General features: G+C 25.5%; 2 protein-coding genes across 2 annotated transcripts in view; both read right to left on the minus strand.

Annotated features, from left to right (window-relative positions):
* Positions 1–14,244, minus strand: part of LOC113548134 (rhodopsin-like) — a 37,832-nt gene extending 23,588 nt beyond the window's left edge. The window contains exon 1 of the mRNA XM_026948834.1: positions 13,924–14,244. The gene's annotated coding sequence lies outside the window, so the exon portion shown is untranslated. The remainder of the gene's footprint in view (positions 1–13,923) is intronic.
* A 6,556-nt stretch (positions 14,245–20,800) lies between these two features.
* On the minus strand, positions 20,801–24,820 carry LOC113550103. The gene is made up of 7 exons (XM_026951741.1): positions 24,356–24,820; positions 24,165–24,302; positions 23,880–24,086; positions 23,587–23,802; positions 23,344–23,520; positions 21,959–22,247; positions 20,801–20,865 (listed from the first exon to the last, which is right to left on the minus strand). Exons 1-7 carry the CDS (start codon positions 24,818–24,820, stop codon positions 20,801–20,803), a joined length of 1,557 nt encoding a protein of 518 aa, XP_026807542.1.
* Between the last annotated feature and the right edge of the window lie 887 nt (positions 24,821–25,707).

A 25,707-nucleotide genomic window follows, 5' to 3' on the forward strand; every position in this document is an offset into this window, starting at 1 on the left:
TATGTCATACTAAATGGTAGGTATTATAACATTAACTGCAATGTGCCAACGTGTATGACTAAGAGAAAAAATAATACGTAAAAGTCACGAATAGCTTAGCTTCTTAACCCTATAGGCAGTGGCCGATGTTGAAGTATATTATAACAGTTATTATAATTACAGATACAGAGACTAGGGGGTCAATCTAAGTCTCGACCTTTAGCTTGGCTGAGAAATTGTAGAAGAATTATAGGTACTTACCTATTAACACGTAATAGATAGAATGTAATATATCTATATTTTTATTTTAGTAAATAAATATGACTATTTACAATTTTTATAATGTATACAATAAATATAAATTATAATACATGTACCGGCTGTATCAACTTGATTGGATAGCTTAAATACCTGATGGAAATTATATTGTATAGCTATTGTCTATTTGAGAAAACTCAAAATTTTAATTACCTTATTAATTATTAGTTATTTTAATTGTTAATGAATTAAATTTATATGATTAGATTTATCATTATCAATAAATACATTTTAACGGAAGTCGTTTGAAAATAAAATATATAATATATTGCGAATATTATATATTAAATAATTTCAATCGAAATTTATTAGAACATTTTAAAGCAATAAAGCGCTCTTAAAAAATTCTTTTGTTTTGATAAATTAAAACGAACGGTTTTTGTTAGAATAATTAAGGAAAAGGCCGGACAAGCAAATGATTGGGAATTGGGATACGTAATACACAAGCACAAGGTATATTATGTTTCAGGGAAACGCTAACAAGCCACGGGCAACTTGAACCGCGGTCGGTACTTCGCATAGAGCAGCACTGGTACCAGGACCGCAGTCGGCCATGATCCCGCCAATGTAGATGACGTCGTGTCCATGATGTCGAGCGCGTTGCGGCGGGAAAATCGTGGCTACCGTTAACCAGTCTTATACTATTCTGGTACATGGTTTCCTCATTGTCAAAGAAGAAAAACGAGCAAACAAAAACGCTAAAAAATGTTTGCGAACACCGCCGCAGTAAAATAAGCCGAGTTATAGTGGCGGTGTATGAAAAAAAAGAATGTTTCGCATGACGAATTCCTCGGCGTTGGCACCGCACAATATATATTTATTATGACTCAAACATACGTTATAAGTACGATACTATGATACTACGATTGTAACTGTCGACCTTCGTTATATTTATTACTATTTATAATACGAGTATACACAAATTGTACAATTGTACTGCTCAATTGAATCAATTTTGGAGACCAGATTGAACAAAATAATAATTAATACTACCTATACGTGATGTAATAATGTAATATTATATCATATCATAGTATTTTAGAAATTTTCTATGTATTTTGCTAATAACTATTGTTTGAAAATTAAATATTTAAATTTTTCATATAATTTTTTTTTTAATAAGTTTTATTTCAATTTACATTTGTGATTAGTGATTGTTTTTGTTAATATTATAAAAGTAATTAAAATTGTTTGTAGTGACTATAAAAAATACAAAAATATGTTTAAATAATTCGATATCAATGTTGTATTATTAATTGGATCCTTATTGGTTATTGGTTATTATTATTTATTATACATATTTTCTTTGTTTTACACAATAAACCAATTTTTGCACATTTTCACTTGCAAGTTGACGTGATTAAACTTTAAGATATAATAATTTATATTTTATTTTTCATTGCAACGAAATATTTCAAGAAAATAAATTTCATGAAATTTAAAACCCTAGATATCATACAGAAGTCAAATACAAAATACTTACATTATAATACTATTATATATACTTATTTAAGCAATAAATATAGTAACATCAATCATGTTATTAAATGCATTAATATATTATCATCAATAGTTGAGTTAAAAGAAATTCAACGTTTCACATGAAATATTTCAGACTTCAGAGGAGGGCTATATGAATCAGGAAAATATGCAGAAGAAAAAAAAAATGTTTGGATTGGTATTTTCATGGAACGGTATATCAAAGGTTAGGTTATAATAGAGGAATTGTATTTGCAAGGATTAATATATTGTTGGAATGATATTTTTCTAAACAGTCTTATCTATGGAAAATATAAAACAGTAAATTAAAACACGGAACCGTATTTTTCAGGAATGACCAATATTTTCCTAATTAATACCATTCCTGAAAAATACGGTTCCGTGTTTTAATTTACTGTTTTGTATTTTCCCGAGATAAGACTGTTTAGAAAAATATCGTTCCAAGAATATATTAATCATTGAAAATATCATTCCTTTATTAATCCATTCTTTTGAAATATCTTTCCTTACAAGAAATCTAGTCCGGATAATTATTTTCCTGAAAAATACGGTTTCATATGAAAATTGTCCTCGTTTATATGCGGCTCCAGTGCAGACTGAACGCCACTAAAATGTCATCGCTCCGCCGATCATCTGTTGCGTGCGGTGGCGGGGCCGTCGACTATAATAATAAATACTGTGCACCTCCTCTTCGTCGTCATAGTTGACTTGCCCCCAACCCAGTCCCGCCAGAGGTCGACTTGGTCTCGTCACGGTAAAGCCGACGGCCGGCGCCGGTCCTTCACCGACGGTCACGCCACTCACACCGGTGCCCGACTCTCGTCGCCTACAGCGTACTCATTATTTATATGGTACAAACTCGTGTTGCGCACCTGCTGGGACCCTAGTAAGCGGCGTACGCGTTCGCCGACACAACGCAACTCGGCAGAATGTTTTCGACGACGACGGCGTCGTCAGCTCTCGCTCGACCGTTCTGCGATCCTGATACAAGTCCGGGCGGTATGCATTTCATACGGGTGTATCTCGTGGTTTTTGAAAATCGGAGGGAAACACATTCGTGCACGCGTGTTGTAGTTGACGACGTCGCCGCCGCGGCCGTATTAGACGCGGCTGGTTGGAAATAATGGTAAAATAAACATACACATAACAAAAAATACTACATCGACGAGTCTCCGTGATTGGAATGTATTTTTTTTTTCACAATTACCGCGGCGGTCCCATCCTATGTCCTAGAATGGTCCTTGAACCGTCTTCACATATCGTCCTATCTATTTATTCCCCTCTTTAATCTCACGCCGGACAAATTTTTTTCCGCTCGTTACGCTTTTTTTTTCACCGAGGTAGATCCGGTAAGTATGGCTACCAGGGAAACATGCGACTAGAGCTGCGGATTTCGTAGCTTACTATACCTATAATCTGATAATATATAATATTCTGCGAAAATATATTTTGTTTTTATATTTTCATATTTCTATGTACGGACAAAATATAACAAGTTTTTGCGATTCATCGGGGATTCAGGGGCTCATAGTGTATTAAAATAATAATCGAATATATATATATATATATATCAATTATAGTAAATCATTAAAATTTTATATCGTAGAACATATTTTCTAAACGTTTATTTTTCTTGTTAGATATAAATACAAAAAATGCTAGTAATTGCTATTTACATGGTCCTAAGGAAAATTAAAATCAAACCATTTCAACGATTATATATAATATCTGACTTTACACAAAAACGTGCATCGTAGAATAGGTATTCGGAATCTGCAGGTAATTTTTATTATTATTTTTTTTTTTTGAAAGAGGAATAATTTGAATGAAACGTATTGGACTACATCTTTGCAAAGTAACCTAATTAATCAAACATAATAAATTTTAATAATTTATAATCTATGAACGTTTACTATAACCTTATACATTTTTTTAAATGGAGTCCAGTGTGAGTGCATAAATTGTTTATTTTTTAAAAAAAATGATTGAAATATGATTATTTGACCAAGACTTGAAAATATTTTTTTTACCACGAATCAAGTATTTATTTTAAAACAAAATGTTTATTGTATTAATATATAATAAATACATAAATAAATATATATATTATATATACACAAATATGTATATGGTTGCATATACTATTCTAATGTCTATGTATGTATAAATAAGTTATTATATACACATTTTAAATTCACAAAGGTATACCTATTACCTATACCTATACACTTATCAAATTATATATATACTATTGTTAGTTATTAAAATTATTTATTTTTATAAATATTATATTTTTATTTAACCATTAAAGTATAACTACACATACGTATAATATTAAAATAATATGTATACATTGTATGTTACCGCCTTATCAGAAATGTATAAAAAACGGCATACTATCTTGTATATTATATTATTTTTATTTCATACTTAATAATGACCTATAGACATTAAAGCGGAAAATATATATATGAAATATATATATATTATTTGTAATAATATAAATTATTTATTCTATTGTTTTATAGTTAAAAACTTTTAAAAAAATTGTGTTAATTTAATACTAATGAAGCTCATAATTTATTTGTAACTATATTATTTACTTTTGTACTTTCTGTATAAATATAATATAATATCCATATTAATTTATTATCGTTGAATAATATTTTAGTTTGTGATTGCATGGAGCGATTAATGTATTTATGTAAACGAATTTCTATTGGTTAATTTGTGAGGCAATATTTTATGTGACCAAACATTATTTTTTCATAGACCATGGTGATAATCTGCAAGGCTGGGCAAGTTAACGATTTTTTTTAACTCGTTAAGTTAAGTTATTTTGAAAATAATAAAGTTAAATTAAGGTAAAAGTTACTCATATTTTTTCGTTAACTTGTTAAGTTATAAATTAACTTTAAGAAAAAAAAGTAACTTAACTTAGTTTAAAGTTGAAATTTTCTAATTTGCAAAAATAAAAAATTTCAGACACATAATATTGCTTATTAGATAGCTTTTCTTTATGCTCAAGAAAATTACCTGGGAAATTTAAAATGATACATTAAAGTACCAACTACCTACCGATAAACCTGATTTTCTAAAGTAAATCCTAAAATTTTGAATTATTCTTCAGACAAAAATTAACTTAATTTAGAGTTTTGAATAAAATTAACTTGAAGTTAACACGTTAATCTTAAAAAAAAATAACTTATTAAGTTAAAAGTTAATTTGGAAAAAAAAGTAACGAGTTAATTAACTCAATTAAAATTAACTTAATTTTAATTTTTAATTCGTTAATGCCCAGCCTTGATAATCTGTGTTTGGTTAATAGAATCAAATTAATGTAAATAGTAATATTATAAGTCATTAAATAATATATACCGTTGTCAGTGTTGGTAAACTATATACTGGCTTATTTTTTTGGTTTACGAGCGTAAACATATTGTTTCTCTGTACAGATACAGAACCCATATATTATATTAAATTATATTACATGGCGTAAGTAAAAAATATGTGACAGCTGGATGATGGTTATACTTTAATCCGGGCAATTGTCTAGTACATAGATATAATGAAAAAACATAAAATCGGAAATAAATTAATAGCCACGATAAGTTTTGTTTAGAAAACAAAAGGCGCACTAATTATGTATATGGTATATTATAATATAATAATATCGAATTATCGTATAAATGTTTGATTTTTCAAAGTATCATTTATGTCATTTTTTGCTCTGGACCGCCGTGTTTAACTCGGAAATATCTAAACTAGCGTGAATACCGCTGTATCATTACGTATAAAATATTCACCAGCCTTAGATTCCTCAGTCCGAGTTATAGAAATATATTGTTCTATAATTTCTCAACGTCCGGGAACATAAAATATGTTTTTACTCGGAGTTCAACATTTTCCCCGTCGGTGATTCGTTTATTTTAGACTGATTGGAATTCATTCCACATTTCTAGAAATGCGGACATTATTTTTTGTGTATTTTGATTAAAGCTTATACTAATATGTACCTAGCCTTGCCTCCTAGTAAGGGTAATAAACCAGAGGCCGATAATGTACGCTTGGTTTCTTCAAAAATGTTAATTAATAATTAATATTATATATATTATTGTTATTAATATATTTTGATTGTAGGACTGGAAACGCGAAATCTCGCATTGCGTCCACCGAACCGTGCAACGCGGGAACTGGCGGTTTTGGCAGCGGCGGCGACGTTCTACACTTTCTGTGGTCCTGGTACCGAGTTCCCCCGAATTTCGTTAGTTTTGTGTCGTTGACGTCGTTGACGGCCAATGACGGGCACGTAATTATCATTATTATTGTTGTTGCTGTATTGTCGTTGTTGTTTGTCGTCGTCCGCTTGGACTACGAAACGCACTCGTCGCCGTCAGACGCTGACGCCCGCCGAAATGGGTCAGCAAATATTAATAATAGTAATAATAAACAGTATTAATTGATTTCGGCGAATAAATTTTTGCCCGGCGCGTCTGGCTAATCAGGGGATCATGAGTTCGACGCAGACGCATCCGCGGACGCACGCCACACGCAACCGAATTGCCCGTGCGCAGGCAACAGGATACCAGCCGGCTGGCTCCGATTCACGATGCGCGATGCGGGCGAATAAAACATTAAAAATTGAGCTCATGACAATAATAATATTATTATTATTATAACAAGACGTGTACTTGCATAACTCGTATGCATATTATTATTTATTATAATTTCATTACGTTCCCATAACCGTATAATATAGGTTTACCAAGTATAATGCAATGCAGTGTGATGGAGTCACAAAATAATATAATGAACATAATATTCTCTCGTGTAGTCATAATAATAATAATAATAATAATAATATGTGTAGATATATATATTGTAGGTGTACAATATAAACTCGCACATGATATAATATATTATTATATCTCGTGTATAAACATCACTATATTCATAATTTATAATACATTTTGTTCAGTCTTGTATTTAAAATTTTTGGAGTGAGAACGGCGGAAGCGGTGCCCCAAAAAAGATTTTGGAAATGCTTAGCGTATACAATATATATAGGTTCGTATATTTTATGATGTTACAGACTATATATTTGTTATAAAAAAAGTATATTAAATCATTTAATATAAAATAATATTTATAAATTATAAATCATATGGGTTGGTGTATATTTTGCTATTACTATATAGTGTATGTATATCAGCTAAAAAAGATGATCGAACACATTTGTCATCTTTTTTGGAAGGGGGATGAACTGTTAACTATCTAAGAACCACTGAATACGCGACTATATTATTGTATTATTTGTTTTTGTAAAGTGAATATTTTCACATGATTTGATGTTCAGTTTGGCTGTCCTCGTATATTTTTTTACGTTTATTCAATTTTCTATATGTTTATATTTTTTTGTATACATGATTTATGGTTATAGTAATGGCTAAGCTCCTCCTCAAATATTTTCATCGAAAATCCAAATATATAAATTGGTACCAGGACTTAAAAACTAATTTCTTCAATGTTACAAAAAATTGCATAAGTTTAATTTACCCATATTTGACCAAATTTGACTTAAGTATTGCATGATGTTTGTTATCAATTTATCAAATAATGACGACATTACATTGAAATCTAATTATAATTAAAAGACAGACAATTTTTGTTACAAGAAATGAAAGTTATAATAAGTATCTATAGAACTATATACCTATACTTATTATTAATTAATGTGAAATTAAATTTGTAAAAACCCTCTTTTTATTATATAAATTTATAGATATAAAGATGCATATACGGTACATTTTTGCATATACAATTTGTATATAGATTAATAAATATATGAGTACACAGTCCCCTAGCAATTTGGTCATATATAATTGCAACTCTCATCCTCACACGAATGTCATATATTAGAGGTCGGGAACCTTTTCGTAGGAAAGAGCTATTTTTTCAAAAAAATACAAAACCATGATGTCCAGGGAGCCGCACAAGGTTTGAACAACCTTTTTTTTTTGTTGTAGTTTTTAGTAGAATAGTAGTTTTTAGTATAGAATATTAGAATAAAGATAGTATTATTATTTCATCGAGAAATTGGTAGGCATTAAAAACATAATAATACGTCTTAAATTTAGAAAATATAGAAAAAGATTATTTCGTTAATTCACTATTATTAGGTATTATTGTTAATACCAATATAGTATCATTTAAATCCTTTAATTTCTTTAACTCGAACGTTTATCGTTAAATTACATTATTTAAATAATATAAGTGTACATACCTGCGTACATATATATATCTATATATCTATCTATCTATCTATCTATCTATCTATCTATCTATATATATATATATATATATATAATTAGTTTAGTTTAATTATATCAACTGTTATTACAGTTTTTTTTTGTTGATAAGTATTTATATCAAGTTTGTGATGAACATATGAATTATTTACTTATTAAGTTAATATTACTGTTTTGTTTAATTTAATGTTGTTAAAATAAAATAATATTATCAATTAATTAGCATTTAAATAATTAATACTAACATTTAATTGAATAAATTTAATAAAATGAATTTAATTAATAACTGTTTTATCGAAAATGAAAAAAAAATGTTGTTTATAATATTGATACACTCAGAAATGAGTGAAAATATATTGAACAATTGCATTTTTCTATACAATATGATTCTCGTCTTAAACGAAACAGTTAAAGTTTACGTTCAAACAGACTAATATATAAAAATCAAGATCGAATGACTTACAGTGATTCTAAGCTAAAAAGGGTACCTATTTATTCAAACGGACTAAAAAGTGAACTTAAATGACTTATGGTAAGTTTAGTGTAAAAAGGTACTGGTGACGTTCTATATATTATGACGATTATAAAAAAACCTATCAAAAATAACTGTGTATAATACTTTAATATAATATAATAAATAATATTATACAATATTAATAAAATATAAGTACTATACATATAATAATCACTTCTAAGGCTGTAATATTGACTACCTAATCTTGTTGGGACAAGTTTAAGGAGGGCGGTGATGGGGGATCACATTTAAGCTCTTTAAACTAGATTTTTTTTTTTAATATTTCAATGATATAATGCTTTAGCCGTTATATATTCTTATAAAATATGAGTTAAATGCCGGTGTTGGATCCCTATCGAAGAATTAAATTATATTAAATTGCATATATGGGCTTATAGCTATTTTAATATTGTTTTTCCTTTCGACGATATAGTTTTTTTAAATGGAAATCTGTAGTAGTAATATCAAGATATTTTTAAATAGTATTGTATACAAATTAAAATATGATCAACTATTATTATCATGTGGTTTTATGAAATATAAATGGTTATTTTCATATTATTAAATAACACATTAGATTTTAGTATAAAATAAACAAGTAGTAAAACTTCTGCATTTTAATTCTCCTCCTTCGCGTGTGAGTGGTGAAAATCTTTCTATGTGCATTTTGTAATGCTCGTAATGTTAAATTTGAATATTTAAAAAAAATGCACCTTTATATGGAAGTCTATTTATCATATAAATATATAATATATCATACTTATATGGGTCAAAACTCAAAAGTTATAGTTATTTTAGAAGTTAGAACTAACTATTTATTGTTGTATAAAATAATTTGTATTATTGATTATTATTTTTGAAATTGACTATGATTTAAATAAAATTCTAACTATTGTTTATTATTATTTTATTAAAATTACACCAGGTAAGTTTGGCGCAAATGGGCGATACTCAATGTGAGAAATTATACTAAAATGTCTAAAAATAATTATATAGACTAGATAATAATATCATGGATCAATGTTTAATACTCTTTACATAGGTTATATGATAACCGGTAATAAAGAAGCAATTTTTTTTATTCAAATAACATTTATATGATACAATTAATTATCATTCAAATTTATTTTAAAATTGTAAACTACGATTACTAGGCATTTCGAGTTATATATTTTATTATTAGCTTGGTAAGCACATTTATTATTATTTCTTGGTACCTATTATATTTAATTTTACAATTCAATTTTAAAAAAATATTGTGGTCTAGTTTTACACTGATACTGTTTATAAACCCACCTGATTTAATTTCATATTTTTGATATTTATTTAACGAGTTTTGTAAGGTGTGAAATACACTCGTTTTTACGATTTCAGACCAATTCTCATTAAAAATTATTATACTTAATAATAGTATAAAAATTACATAGAAGCGTTCATAAAACTTTTATTAAATAATATTACTTACGATAATTTAGATAATTTACATGACTGATATTTATAATTATAAATTATTATTATTATAATTTGTTATTATAAATTTTAAAAATTGATACTATTTTTATCATATTATTTAAACAATTAATAATATTTTATTATACACTGTTGTCTTATTATTATTTTTATTACATTTTACCAATTTCATTAAAAATAAACATTATTAAATAAAAGAATTGATGAGACTGTCATATTATTCATTTAAAAAAAGTCAACTTACCCACGCCAAAGTGCCTTTAATGAAAGTTCTCAACATCCACCCACAATTAACCCAACGTTCACTGTACATTTTTTTATTCTCCCACTTACACGGTGTAAGTAAAAAAAGAATATTTTACTTAAGTTGTTGGTTATGTGTTATGACAAATTTGTGAAATTATATCACTTAATGGTTTATTAAATGCCATAAAAAAAGATCAAGGGATAATTAATTTTTTTCTTACAGCACATTTATCAAAAAAATATAATAATATCGTGAGTCAAAGAAAACATGTATAAATTAACTTAGTTCAAAAATAATAACTATATTTAAAAGGGAATAAGTAAAATAACATTTTTAATGAAAACGTCATATTATACTCGTAATTTCAAAAATATATTGATTTTTTCGATTTAAAATAAATCCACGTTTAATGGATCATTCAAAGGAATGATTAAAATAATAGTAAACACTCTTGAATCTTTAAATATTTTTTAAATTTATAAAGTAGTATTTTTGACTTAATCTTTTTTGTCCACCTACCGACCAATTATTCTTTTTCATACGACATTAACGACACATTTTCCACGAAATTTCTTATTACTCACGGATACTATCTTAATTATTATTATAATATTATGGTTGTTACACTTATAATATATTATCAAAAGTACACGCCTATACCCTTGCATTGCAATCACTATAAATAAATACCTATAAGTAGGGCATGAATGTTGTAGTACTAATAAAATAGTAAATTTGATTGCAGTATTGCACTTAAAATATTAAAAATAACAACGTTTTGTTATAATTCATAAATTTAGGTTTATTTTTATTTATTATTAATTCATTAATTTATTGTATATTTTATAGATCACTGACTCATTAGTAAAAAAATTATAAATAATATATGTATTACTTAAAAAATATTATTGCATTGGACCGTAAATTATTTTTGTGTTAAATGTATAATCTTATCTGTACGCATTGCAAATATGAAAACCACAGTATAACGAAACCGTATCGGTTCTAAAATTAATAAAACTATCGTTTCGACTATACATATATAATAATATCAATAAACAATAAGTCATTTAAACTGTAATATATATCAATACATTATGTAATTCAGAATTAAAGCAATTTGACAATTTTATTTCATGATTTTTTTTATAAAACCGTTTAAAAAGTATTAAAAAAGTAAAATTATGTAAAAAACTTAAAAAAATTGTTAAATTTTTTTATAAATGAATAAATTCTATAACAAAATTGCAATAACAATCCAAAAATTGTAGAAAATTGCATTTAAAACTTTTAGATTTTAGTTCGTACTTGCATGATACGTATTTTAAGCTCACTTAAGTTAGGTTAAAGCTGCAAATGCAACAACATCCGTGCCCTACCTACTTATAAGTAATAGTTATTAACTTAATGTAATATTTTAAAGAATACATTTTAGTGTAATTATATTTTATGTTTATATTATTATTTATTTAAATTTACATTGTATTCATAGTATTTTATGATAAAACAAAATACTATAACGCTATAAAGTTATGTAGGTATACTATTATAATTGTGGAAAGAATAACTTAACCAGCGATTATTTCATTGTTATATACAGTTATATACGTAATTTTATAGTAATGGTACCTATAGCTGGGAATAGAGATAACTGTATTCCCCAAAGTGAAAAGTTCAAACGATTGAAGAAAATATTTTTAATTTTTCATTATAATAATCAAAAAATGTTCAAATAACTATTAAATATTTTTACTTTCAAATTAAGTAATTCTACCTAGTAATTTAAATGAAAAAGTTTTTCAATACTTTTTCTTATATCATAACAAATTACATAATAACAGCTGGAATACTCCATAAACTGATTAATATATCAATATTATTTTGCTATTATAATTTATAGTTAATAGGCATTATATTAAGTACGTCATATTAAAACGAGTTATAACTCATAACTAAGTTTGTTAATTAGGTGATTAACTCTTATACTTTTTTTTTATTTTTATATATTTTTAAATTTGTAAAGTTTTATTATATGTATAAAAGTTCGATTATTGAAAACAAATAAAACCTGTAAAACTAAATCTTAACAATCATTCATATCTTATTGCAATTTAAGTGTTATTATTACTAGAAAAACAAAATATTGTTAGCCAATAGTCAAGTTGGTAAGGAATATTTGAAAAAAAAAAGCCACGTCGGTAAATTTTCTAACGCAACTGCGCCTATTTACTTTAAATTTTAACAATTTGTATACAAAGAAATTTGAAGTTTTTAATATATACTTAACTTGAAAATTTGGTTACTATTAGTTAATAATTTAGATAATTAAGACGAGAAAGTGAATATCACTACAGCGAAGTGATTGTGAACCATTGCTGGAAATTTACTTGTGCCACTGAAACCTTATATAATAATATACCTAATATAATATTATTATATGATAATGATGTAGCTATTGTTATCAAGTTAACTTTTTTATATGTTTCTCTGTTTTAAGCTCTTGTAAATAGAAGTCAATTTGACAATGTGTATAATCCATAGTGTTAGCTAGGCCACAATTATGCAAGATTGTTAAAGTTAAAGTTTGCTGTCATTACTGCAATGAGGTGGAACATGTTATACATAATTATATATCAAAATATACTTATAAAGTATCATCCAGTGTGCATTACAAATATATTAATTGAATATAAAATGAATGAGAATATTTATGGCGTGTGTATGTTTTGATAAAATCTTAAATCTAGATATATATATATATATATTGTATATTGAGAAAAAGTTTAATACTATAATCACATTCAATTTTTCGTATCTTGAAATATTTTAACCCTTTTTTGTCGCACTCATTCCACAGAAATTTGATCATTGTTGGTACTACATTAATAGTAACTTTACTCTAAATCCACATCATAAAAGGTGTATTAAAACTGAGTATAAAATTACAATATCCAATTTTACTACGTTTACAGTGAAAATTCATCGTATGAATAGTTCAAATTATCTAGAATATTCAGATATTAAACAATTAGATTTTCTTATTTATTATCATTAAGAGTGCATTTTACTGATATTTGATTTCTCTATTTAGCATTATAAAAATAAATTATGTTTGATATTTGGTTCACATCTCAGGTTCAATTTCGAGAAAAAAAATCACGTCTTAGGTGCAGTATCAGATTGAGATGAGAGATTATTATCTAAAGTAATAATGTTTATGTCAGTTTTCTTATCTTAACCATATTTTAGTTTTAAATGAAGTTAATGAGATTTAACATAAGTACTTAATAATGTATATTATTTTAATTTAATTTTAAAACACGAGTTACTAAATAATATGTATTATTTTCTTGTGCAAGTTAACATTATAAAAATTGTACATTATTATTTCAGAAAATAATGAAATGTTATTATTGATAGTTATAATACATTATTGTTATACTAATTTGTTGAAGAAAACGGAAAATTACTGCACAGCAAAAAGTTCCATTGTATACAATAGCCCAAAATTGAGCTATTGTTATACCAACCTTATTGTTATTATACCAAAAAAAAAAAAAAATTATACACATAATATAGGTACTCACGAATTGTCGCCGTCGGACAGTGAAGTCGCAAGTATTGTAACAATTCCCGTAAATACGAATAATATTTAAATCGAGATCGAAACTGTCATAAAACAATTAATAATTGTTTTAATGGTTGATATACCTAATATGATTATTATTATTAATATTGAGATAACGACATGAGACAAAACGTATATTAGCAACTATCGGCGGTGACGACCGTCCGGTCAAAGAATAACGTCGTAAACAATTTTTATTTTTTCTTATCAAATATAGCGGTATGATTGTCGACGACAAATTGAAGATCACGCGCGCATTACGTCGTCACCACCGTCGCCGTCGTTGTCTGTCAGTCTTATAAACGTTTCTAGTTTTGGGAGACTGCTGTATAGTCGCAGCAGTGGCGCTTGGCTTGGCGTACTGCGCGGACTGAGTGGTGGCAAAATGGAGCGCTAATATCCGCTAGTGACTGGTGGCGGATAACGTGTCGCGACGGTCGTGTAAACGTCCAACGACGGAATAGACGATAAAATGATAAACACGCACCGATGAAAACAATTTCGTATGATTTATAATATTATATTTCGAATTGTTGCATTCGCCGTTAATTGAGGAAAGGAAGGAATTAAGTAATGAACAATAATACTATGATGGCAACGTCCGTAGCGCGACCCCACGAAAGACGATTGTTCCGACCGAGTTAGAAATGTTATAATATGTACTTTTCTCGAACTGTATTTGGCGAAAACACAGTTAAAAATATTTTATTCATAATAATGTTTATGTACTGTATATACTATGTAATAATAATAAAAATATAAAAATAATATTATAGTGAAGAAAGTTAGTTGTCCGTTAACCTACTGTGTGTCGATTGGTACATATAATATTATATTATTGTAATACATTCTATTTTCTATAGACCATATTCTTTTTTAACTGTACATCTATTTATTATTATCTATTACAAAATATTTTGTAAATATTTCTCAAATGGTGCATCCTGAAGTTGCATAACTAGGACGGCATTAAGACAATTATGTTTAACGGGGTTGTAAATTAATAATAATAAAAAAAAAAACCCGCTTAACTGATTTGTGAGAGTGGTTATAAATATTATATTATATTGTATTAGCAAGATTTTTTTCATGTTGTGCAGCAATGAATATATGTACAATGTGAATTTCATTAAAATAAAATAACAGATACGTGTTTCTTTGTCTAGGCGACCTACTCCATATTTTTCATACACTTAAGTTTACGTATGCGTATATGATATTATGATACACATAATTATTAATTCATTGATATTCAATGAATATATAATCAATATAATTATAATTATAATTATATATAATATATTCATCTTTATTATATAAATGTTATGTAATTTGTAATTTTAAACTATTTGATTTGATTACTTTACTAACTACGACCATTAAACATTAATTAAGTCAATTAATAATACCTATAATACAACTTAATCATAATATTAAGACGAACAATTTTTTTTTCAATCAATCGTATTTGTAAAAACGTACAAAATACTGTTATCATCCTTAAAAGTATACATTTCAACATTTCCAATTACTATTGGTTGATACAGTTACGATACACTGATAATTCTACATGGAAAAAAAATAATATTGAAAATAAAAAAAATCAATAGTTTGAATGATTATACTAAATGTTTTCTAATGATATTATACTCCAGCATTGCACAAAATAAATTATCTAGTTGAGAATAATCATCAATCGAGAATCTAAATAATATGTGTTTTGGGACATATTCTTAAGTAGAATTTAGAGTTATTGAATTGCTGATCCAAATGTTACCATTTTACTTTTTTTTTATAGTTATTTAAAAGCAATGGCTTTGTTATTTTTTATATAACTCCTAACATAGAAATAAACATAATAGAAATATATTATATTCTGTGATGTGTAGCAAAGTAGATTGAATATTTCTACGCAATAATGTACCTATATTGCCTATACAATACGCCGTTCGATTTAACATTTTATGTAATATTTTATAACAGCATTAGAAATTATTATGGACGTAGTGTATTTCCACGTGTGACGTGTGTCATCAATTTTACTTAAATTAGAAAAATTTTATCGTGTTTAATTGAGTTCTAATATTTAAATTCAATTTTAATTTTATAGTTAAAAGGAAAATATTTTCCTTTTAAAATTTTTTGAAGTTGAATATTGAACTAATATAGTTAATTATTATCATTTGACAATAAACATTTAAAATGTATTTAAGAAGCCCACTCTTTAAATTTTCAAAATTTTTAATTTACTTAAATATTCAAGGATAGTCGTTGAAGCGTGAAAAAATCACTTTAAGATAATATAATTTTCTTAATAATACTTGTTTATTATTTTGTTTACTGTCAATTTCTAATTGAATTATGCATTACAATTGGACTATTTGAACTTAACTAAAACATATAACATAAATTATATAATATAAAGTTTTCAAAAAAAAAAAGTAAATTTAAATATTATATATTTTGTGAAAACTAATAGGTAATAACTCTTAATATACTATAATATGCAAGAAACAATATAACACGTGATTATTTAGATATAGAGTGTGTTCCTAAAGTCCCGTATCACCCTTAATATCTCCATAGAAAATCAATTTATTAAAACGCGGTTTTTTTTTAAAAGTACTAAGTATGGAAATTCTGATTGAATGGCATAAAATTCAAATTTTTTTTTTAAAAAAATTCAAAAATTATCAAAAAATATTTTTTTGCATTTAAGAATTTAAAATTTTTTAGATAGTCATTTCGTTAAACACATTTTTTAAAACAGTTCAAAAAAAAAGTATTAAAATTTAATAAAAATTGACCAAGTTAGAGCATGTTATGTTTTTGAATAATTGTAATAAAAAAATCAATTGTTTCACATTTTAATAATAAAATATTTATTTCAGCATGACAATACTTTACATACCTTATTAAAGTTTTGATTTGAATAGAAATAAAAATAGCCGTGTCTTATGGTTTGCTGAACAGCGAAACTGGTTAGGTTTATTCATATTTAAATGCTTATAAACAAAAATTGTAACTAACGCTTTTTGATTATTTTTTACTACGATAAGTACAACTTATAATAAACCTTCTATTAAATTTTAAAGATTTTTTGGAATGTCAATTATTTTTATCGGCATTTTTTATTATTTGAAAAAAAGAATCAAAAATTTTAATTGTCTATACATAGCTTAAAAAAAGTTAAAATATTTAAATTTAGTCGTAAGTAGATTGTCGAAAACTGATTTTTATTAAAATTCTCGTTTTTCCGTTATATTTTTAGTGTTTTTCGTGACGCTTTTGAAAACTACTGGAAATTTTTTTAATTTTGACTCTGCCCTCCCACCCAAAGTACCAACTAGATTCATTTTCCTTTTCAAAAAGGGGCTGAAGTAAAAAATCAAAGCACTATTACTACTCCAAAACGTGATGTCAGACAAAAAAAAAAAAAAAAAAAATAAAAACATACATCATTGTAAAATCAATACATTCATATTCATCACTCCGCTCAGAATTTAATAAAACATTTTTATAATTTTATAATTTAAATAAATAACAAAGATATATCAAATGTGGTTATCAATCATCAGTATTGCAAAAGTAAAATTACTTGTCAATGTTTTTTTGTTCTTATTTTGTGTATAAATGTATCCAGCCTGAAAAATGCATATTGTGTAGAGTATTTGTTTTCTAGAAATCAATATTCCAAGGAGAGTGCTATAACACCCTAGCACCCCCCTTTGGTCAGTATGCAAGATCAGAAAAAAATAAATAAATCATAATCAAATCATAAAAAATAAAACTACATTCTTAAAATTATAGATTTTTTAAATTACAAAGACGTGGAACTTGGGGGTGCTTAAAGTAAAGTTGGGGGTACTTCAGCACCCCTAGTACCCTCGTATTTGCACCACTGCTTGTCCATGACTTTCGTTGTTTCGGAAGTAACATATCACCATGTAGATGTACTCATGTACAGAGAATGTATGAGTCATTTATATATTGAACAAAATAAGTAAGAAATAAAAAGTTATAGCTAAAGACACAGTACGTACTGTATGATGATACTAAAAACAAAAATAGCTATAAAAAAAGAACACAAAATAATAATTTTAATTATTATTTACAAAATTGCGAAATGCGTAGGTATTAGTATTATAAATTGCATTAATTATAACGGTAAGATTATGTCCAATTTCGTATTTTTAGGTTTACTTCATGATAATTAAGATACTTAAAAATAGGTAACCAGTTTCGCTAACCTAAACCATAAGACACGGCTATTTTTATTTCTATTCAAATCAAAATTTTAATAAGGTATGTAAAAGTATTGTCATGCTGAAATAAATATTTTATTATTAAATTGTGAAATAATTGATTTTTTTATTACAATTATTCAAAAACATAACATGCTCTAACTTGGTCAATTTTTATTAAATTTTAATACTTTTTTTTGAACAGTTTTAAAAAATGTATTCAACAAAATGGCTATCTAAAAAATTTTAAATTCTTAAATGCATAAAAATTTTTTTTGATAATTTTTGAATTTTTTAAAAAAAAAAAATTTGAATTTTATTCCATTCAATCAGAATTTCTATACTTAGTACTGTAAAAAAAAAAACCACGTTTTAATATATTGATTTTCTATGGAGATATTAAGGGTGATACGGGACTTTTGAAACATACTGTATACTAGTATTATTTATTTATATCCCTAAAAAAAAAAAAAAAATTTTAATTTTGAAAACTCTTATTTGATACAGTAAAAAAACCTCGAATGTTATGCACTATATTATTAAATTATTAATAATATATGTTGATATTATCAGATGTAAACAAAGATAACCACAGATGTGAGAGGTCGAAGTTTAGATTCATTAATAAAAAACAGTATCGTTTACAGGTTAGATCAGTAATGGTTTCTAACCAGTGGTACGCAAATAAATTTTTGATAAGCAAACAATTTTTTATAAAAATGTACCCAAGTATAAATTGACCTATGTAAGGGCCCATCCACACTGTGATATTTTCCCTGTCAAGTCCAAACGGTTTTACCGCTATATACTCGTATTATGTAAACTACTGTAATTTTATTTGTTAATAAGTAAAAAAAAAAAAGGTTATTAAGTCAAGTGCCAAGTGATATGAGGATATAAAATGGTTTGGAACCACTGGCCTAGATTATAAAAAAACGTGACAGAAGATAGTGTTATAATATATCGAATATGCACATAATATTATAGCAAACATAAAAATCGTGTCACTTTATGTCACTCCAAAGAACCACAAAACCAATACGAGTTCTTTTTGTTCTGTGATATATTGGTTTCATCGACGATATTGAAATATGCTTGTTCGCGTGTATGTGAAATGGAAATGACAACGGATATACGAATAATTTAGTCGAGTGGAAAAACAGATACGAAATAATAAACAAAATTATTTAATATAGTTAGGTTGTTAGGTATATCATTGATTTTTTGATACATCGTCCATACACATAAGTACATATGCCTTTGCACTTTTTTGCGACGATTTGTATCGCATAGTATTAATATGTATCTACTGTTGTTTTAGTTTTGAATAGAATCAACAGATTTCATATTTTATAAAAAACAAACACCGATAAAGTATTTTATAATATTATAATTATGAAATAAACGAAATATTGCTTTAGTTACAATAATAGAAAAGTTCTGAATTGCATAATAATTAAAAACTAATATTGAAAATTTGAATAATCTTAAGATCTTTTAACTTATACGTAAACTACATATACTTAAAATTATAGGTTTATGTTATAATTGTAATGCAATCTTATGAAGTTTGAAAAAAATTACTTTTTAATGAAATGATAAACTTCTAACACAACTTAAATATATTATAAAATTTAACGTCGTTTTGTATAACAATAAAAAAAATATATAATAATCTAAACAAAATAAAATATTGCGCTTAAAATTTATTATTATTGATATTAAATAAAAATTCACATTTATTTTATAGTTAATCGACTTAATATTAATGATTTATAATGATAATAACGTATAATTTATGATTTTTTTATTTTAAAATAAAAACTAATATAATGCAATATAAAAATTATTCATATATTAAATACCAATATTTTATATTATGTGGTTAACAAAAGTATTGTTACAAGCATTCAAGAATTCAAATGAAAAACGTGGAATACATTGTTACACACTAGTCAGAGGATTATTGGAAAATAAATCCTGAATATAATAAGACTGGATCTAATCCGTACAATGTTTTTTTGACAATCCGTCAAACGAAATACAACTATAAAAAAAATTATTTCATTTGATGAACGGGTATTTTTATTTTTAAAATGTAATCCGCTCACAACGAATGTTGAAAATTGAAAATAAAATTTATAAATATATGCATACATTATATTATCTTTATTAGAAAATAAATACTCAAATTAATTTTTTAAGTTAGAAATATTAAAATATATTTTAGGATGTATAAGTGGTATTATTTAAAACCCTCCTTCTTTTAGAGTTACAAATACAATAATTCATAAATTATATAACGAGTTATCATTGTATTCAAATAAAATACAAAACACCTATTATAGGTTATTATCGTAAAACATTATATAATCTAGAATTATCAAGGAAAAGGGGTTTGAATGACATCACTTGTACATCCTAATATATATATTATATTATATCATTATATTTATGTTAATATAGTTGGTAATTACTTGGTATGTCAGCTTATGCTTCTAACTTGAAAGCATTTATGTCAATATTTCTTAAATTGGTAATTTATTAAAATATATAGATAATATGTTTATTAAAACATAATCTGTTTATAAATTAGTTATAGTTAGTATTACCGACTTCGATTTCACTGGTTTTTGAATTTGATGTTTTTATTGTGTCTGTAAAAATAATTTAAATAATTTAATACATTTAACTCTAAAACTCTTTATAAGCTAGAATACGTATTTATATACACTAATTATATTTACGCATTAATAAATTGTAATTGCTAGAATAAAGTCAATTTACATGCTTATAACATATATTTGATTCTATATAGACATTATAATCTATAATAATTAAATTTATTTGGTTAATTCTAAAAATTCGATCATTAAAAAATACAAATTATACTCTTGCAAATGCGTATAAAATATAAATGGATATAAACACATACAACATATACATAGTTATACACCAATTTACCTAATCTACCTTTTTATTTAAAAATTAATTTATTAAAATTCTGGTTTTATATATCCTTTAAACCATACTTTTATATTCTTCAGATTTTTCTTTGTAATACTTAAAGAAGGTTCTGTAGTGATACATACTTGTGTTTTTAAAATGAGAACTTTCACATCTTTTTACTGTAAAGTGTTAGTGGATATATATTTTTTTTTTTTTGAAAATGTCCCAAACATTTAAACGAGTAGTTTCTTAATTATTAAAATGTATACATACTAAGGATGATAGTATTTTAAAATGCGTACTGTTTTACAAAATATAAAATATATATATAATATAGGATCTAGTATTTATTATACTTGTGTCATTTTTTCAAGTGATTAATGTTTGTATTAATTATAATTATTTTAAAATCATTACAATCCCCATAATATCTTTTAAACCCATTATCATAGACCTATAATTAGTTAGTTAATAAATTTAAATAATTCAAAAAATACTTGTTAGAATTTTAAGTTTAACATGTCAAAATTTTCTGAAAAATATCTATTTGACAATAAAATGTGTGGTAGGAAAGGAGAGTTATCATTTGAAAAATTGAAGTTTATATCACTACAGTATAATCCTTAACTAATGTAAATTCAGGGGTTTTAATATATACTTTTTAAGTGTAGTGAATATTAAAAAAAAACAGATTTTGAACAACTGCATTATTGAAATAAGAAAAGGGAGATGAGATTGCTTGGTGTATCCTACTCTGTATAATGTCTATAAGTGGTATGATTGTTTATTTATATAAATTACCTTTACAATTTTCTTCGTTCATTGTGATCGAATTATATTGTAAAAATGAAAATGTCCGTTTATCTAATGGAACGATATTGTCGACGGCCGTGTTTTTTTGGCAGATCGTAACATCAAAACATGGTCTGGACCCAAGCCTTATAGATTCAGGATTTATTTTCCAATACTTATCTAAACCAGCACGTAAAAAAGTGTCCCTTGTCTTTCGTTTGAATTCATCCAATGCTTGTACCAAAATACTTTGATCAGCCGCAAACTGTGATTTCGTGGTATTACTTGCATAATAAAACTGTTATTAAATGTTAATACTAAGTATCTTATAATTTTAGACAAAGGTATGCATTGATAGAAAAATCAAGACAGTTTCAAATAAAATTACTATTTTATTAAATTAAATTATTGGTATGAAATAATTTATTTTATTGATCATCATATCATTTATAGTATATGTCACTTTTTTTAACCTTTCGTTAAAATATACGTATATACGTTTAGTATTAATATGTGAGTAGGTAATTATCATCTTCAAATGAAAAGTTGAACATTATAGAGGAGATTATATTGTACTTGTATTATATAACATAAATATAATAATATAAAGAAATAATTCAAAATAATATATACAGTTATTAATAAAGTTGGTAGTTGGTTTTGAAGCAACATTGTAATACATTTTAATGCGAAAAGTGTCATTTTAGAATTGTACGTGATAAAAATGATAAATATTAATAATCTGAAAAAATTATAAATAATTATAATAAACACAAATATTTACCATAATACAAGTTTTCTACAAAATTAAATTTATTTTTGTTATGATTCATTTAATACTGTAAATGGAAATTTGTATTTATTTTTAGTTTTGTATTGATAGAAATTTTATTTTTTATTTGAAAGCTTGAAATAGTTTTGATGAGTTGTTCTTACACAATTTAAAAAAACATTGGAAATACATTGTAACAATTTTTGTTTATAGACATTTAAAGTTAATTGTTGATAACATTGAATATGTAATTCTTTGTTTAGCAAATTTGAACTTTCCACTTTTACCTTAATTATAAATTTTATATGTACCTACAACAATTAGTGACTTTTTTAAAATATTAAACTAATTTTAAGCTGTTCATATATTTTAGAACCATTTAAATGCAATGATTTATCATTTAACAAGACGTCAAGATCTATGAAGGCATTTTAAGTATACTATGTAGTATGCAGCATATTGATTTACTTGATTGTTAAAATTATAATTTAATTACCTACCTAAAAAATCATGGTTAATGTACTTATACTTTTAGATTCATTATATGATACTATTAAAATGCACTAATAACTGATGACCTTAGTAGTTATTAATAAATATTTAATTAGTTGTTAAAACAAACCGGTGATGTTGATTTAATAGCATCCTTCAAAGATATCATAAGTGCATTGATAATATTATATTTAAGTTCTAGTTCATTCCAACACTGAAATATCTTCAGAGTTTTGGTACTATTCAACATATCCCGATGATCTCTGTGGAGTTTTTTATCGACCCACGTCAAATATTCTTTGTTGCCCTACAAGGAAATAAAATGTTTTGTAAAAAAAAGTAAATTATATATATATATTAAATCCAATCTTACGTCCAAATTTGGTGGAGGCAATAATATATTGAATTTATTTTTAAGTCTTTTGAATACTTCATTGTGAGCTGCATTAGTTTTTGGTGATGTTTTTTGGTCTTTTAATTCTTCAAATATTTCTAACAGGCCCTCCGATACGGTAACACCTTTGTCAAATGACGCATTTGGTGATAGGAGATATGATAGATCATTGGTTTCGTACCATTTATCTACATTCTGTGATAATATTATAGATATTGAACAATAAATTAAATAGCAGTTGTTTTTTTTAAATTAAATTAGTTCATCTATACCATCTGCTGTGATTCAGTTATATCGGTTATATGACATTTGGTATCTTCTCCGTCAGTATCAATTTCATCAGTGTTTTCCAAATTATTGTCATTATTAAAAATATCTCGGATTTTTGCCAAGTTGTTTTCAAAATCTTTTAATAAGTTCATAACAAGCAATTGTTGGTTCTCTAATTCAATAGTTTCGGATTCTTTCAATTTAGGTTTCTGTAAAATTAAACAATAATAATCCCAAATTCTATAGGAAATGACTATGTATTAATATTGTTAAAATTTAGTATTTACCTCCATTAGAGTCTTAATTTTTTCTTCTAAGATATTTATTTCGTCGACAGTGTTATTTGCCTGTTGCTCAATTATTGTTATTTCTCGAATTGATGATTGTTTTAAAACGAATGTTTCAGGTTTACCAACAACAAATTCCTATAACGTAATATTTTTATTTTATGAATTTTTATGTATTTTGTATAACTTACTGAGAATAATGTATTTCCGTCAATAGCATTGTCATTGGAAGGAAGTAATAAAGTATTAATCAGTGGAAATAATGTCGGCTGTGGTGACGAAGGAACATCATCTGGTTTTACGACTACTTTCACCTTAGCAATTCCTATCTTCTTCTTTTTAGATTTCTTTGATTTTTTAGATTTTTTAGATTTGTTAAGTTTCTTAGGTATCTTAGTTTTCTTAGATTTCTTAGTTTTATTTTTTTTTGATTTTTTATTTTTTTTTTCTGTTATTTTAGCAGGTTCAACTATGGTTTGAATTAATTTTGGCTCTCTGCATATTTTTAAAAATTCGTCGAAATGAACTGAACCTACAGGAGTAGAAATTGGTATGACGGTATCAACGGCTTTAATAATATTTTTAAGTTTCTTGGTTTTTTTATTTTTGGATCCCTTCTTGGATTTATTCTTGGATTTGATATTTTTTTTAACCATTTAAATAATTTAATTTTGCAGTATTAAATAAAATTGATATAATAGTTTTAAACGTACTTAAAAGATAAATTTATTGCAATTTAATTAATTGTTTTTTAAAACAACTTTGTTACTTTTTTAATAATAATAAAATTGTACCTTTGGTACCAGTTGTTATTTTTTGATATTTTCATAGTATTTTAGCCAATATCTCGAGTGAAAATAAATTTAGGCTTGTATTATTAAAAAGAAAATAATTGTATAAATCACAATATATTAGAAACATAATATACAATTTAACGATTGGTAATGGAATTCGATGAATTATTAATTATTTTAATAATCAGTTTAACTCACATCAAATTGTATGGTTTTTATCCTATAATATTCCTTATAATTAATGTATAGATTGAATAATTTTAATAAACAAATTTGATCAGTATTATGAATAAAATTATATATTTTTTTTTTAATCCCTTCATTATCAATATAATAGTACAAATATAATTTGTTTGAACTTGTATGAGTTAAATTTGTATTCGGTTATTATAAGTGCAGTTATAAAAATTTAATCTTTATACTTTTTAAACTCCCTATTACCATTATCGTTATTTATTTTCTTATAATATTTATAAATTAACATAAATTGACTTCAAATTTAAATAAACAATCGGATAAAATCCTAAATGTTCAACTAAATATTAAAAACATGTGTAGTATACTTTATTAGTTAGTTTGCAGATATAAATAAATACATAGGATAAGTAGGTATTATTGAAGTACGAATATATAGATATTAGACTATTTTAGTAGTTTTATAATATATTGTTTTTATATTGTAGAGTTTTGTGTTAAGTACAGCTATATTCAATTATTTCTTGTGGTTGAGTGAGGCTATGTTTAAAACA

Source organism: Rhopalosiphum maidis, chromosome 4 (assembly GCF_003676215.2).
Source record: "Rhopalosiphum maidis isolate BTI-1 chromosome 4, ASM367621v3, whole genome shotgun sequence".
Taxonomy (NCBI): Eukaryota; Metazoa; Arthropoda; class Insecta; order Hemiptera; family Aphididae; genus Rhopalosiphum; species Rhopalosiphum maidis.

Coding starts and splice junctions, on each gene's coding strand:
- LOC113550103 (XM_026951741.1), bottom strand. CDS start 24,820: ATGGTTAAAAAAAATATCAAATCCAAGAATAAATCCAAGAAGGGATCC. Junction 24,087..24,164: donor AAATTAAGACTCTAATGGAG/GTAAATACTAAA, acceptor TTAATTTTACAG/AAACCTAAATTGAAAGAATC. Junction 23,803..23,879: donor TAACTGAATCACAGCAGATG/GTATAGATGAAC, acceptor ATATTATCACAG/AATGTAGATAAATGGTACGA.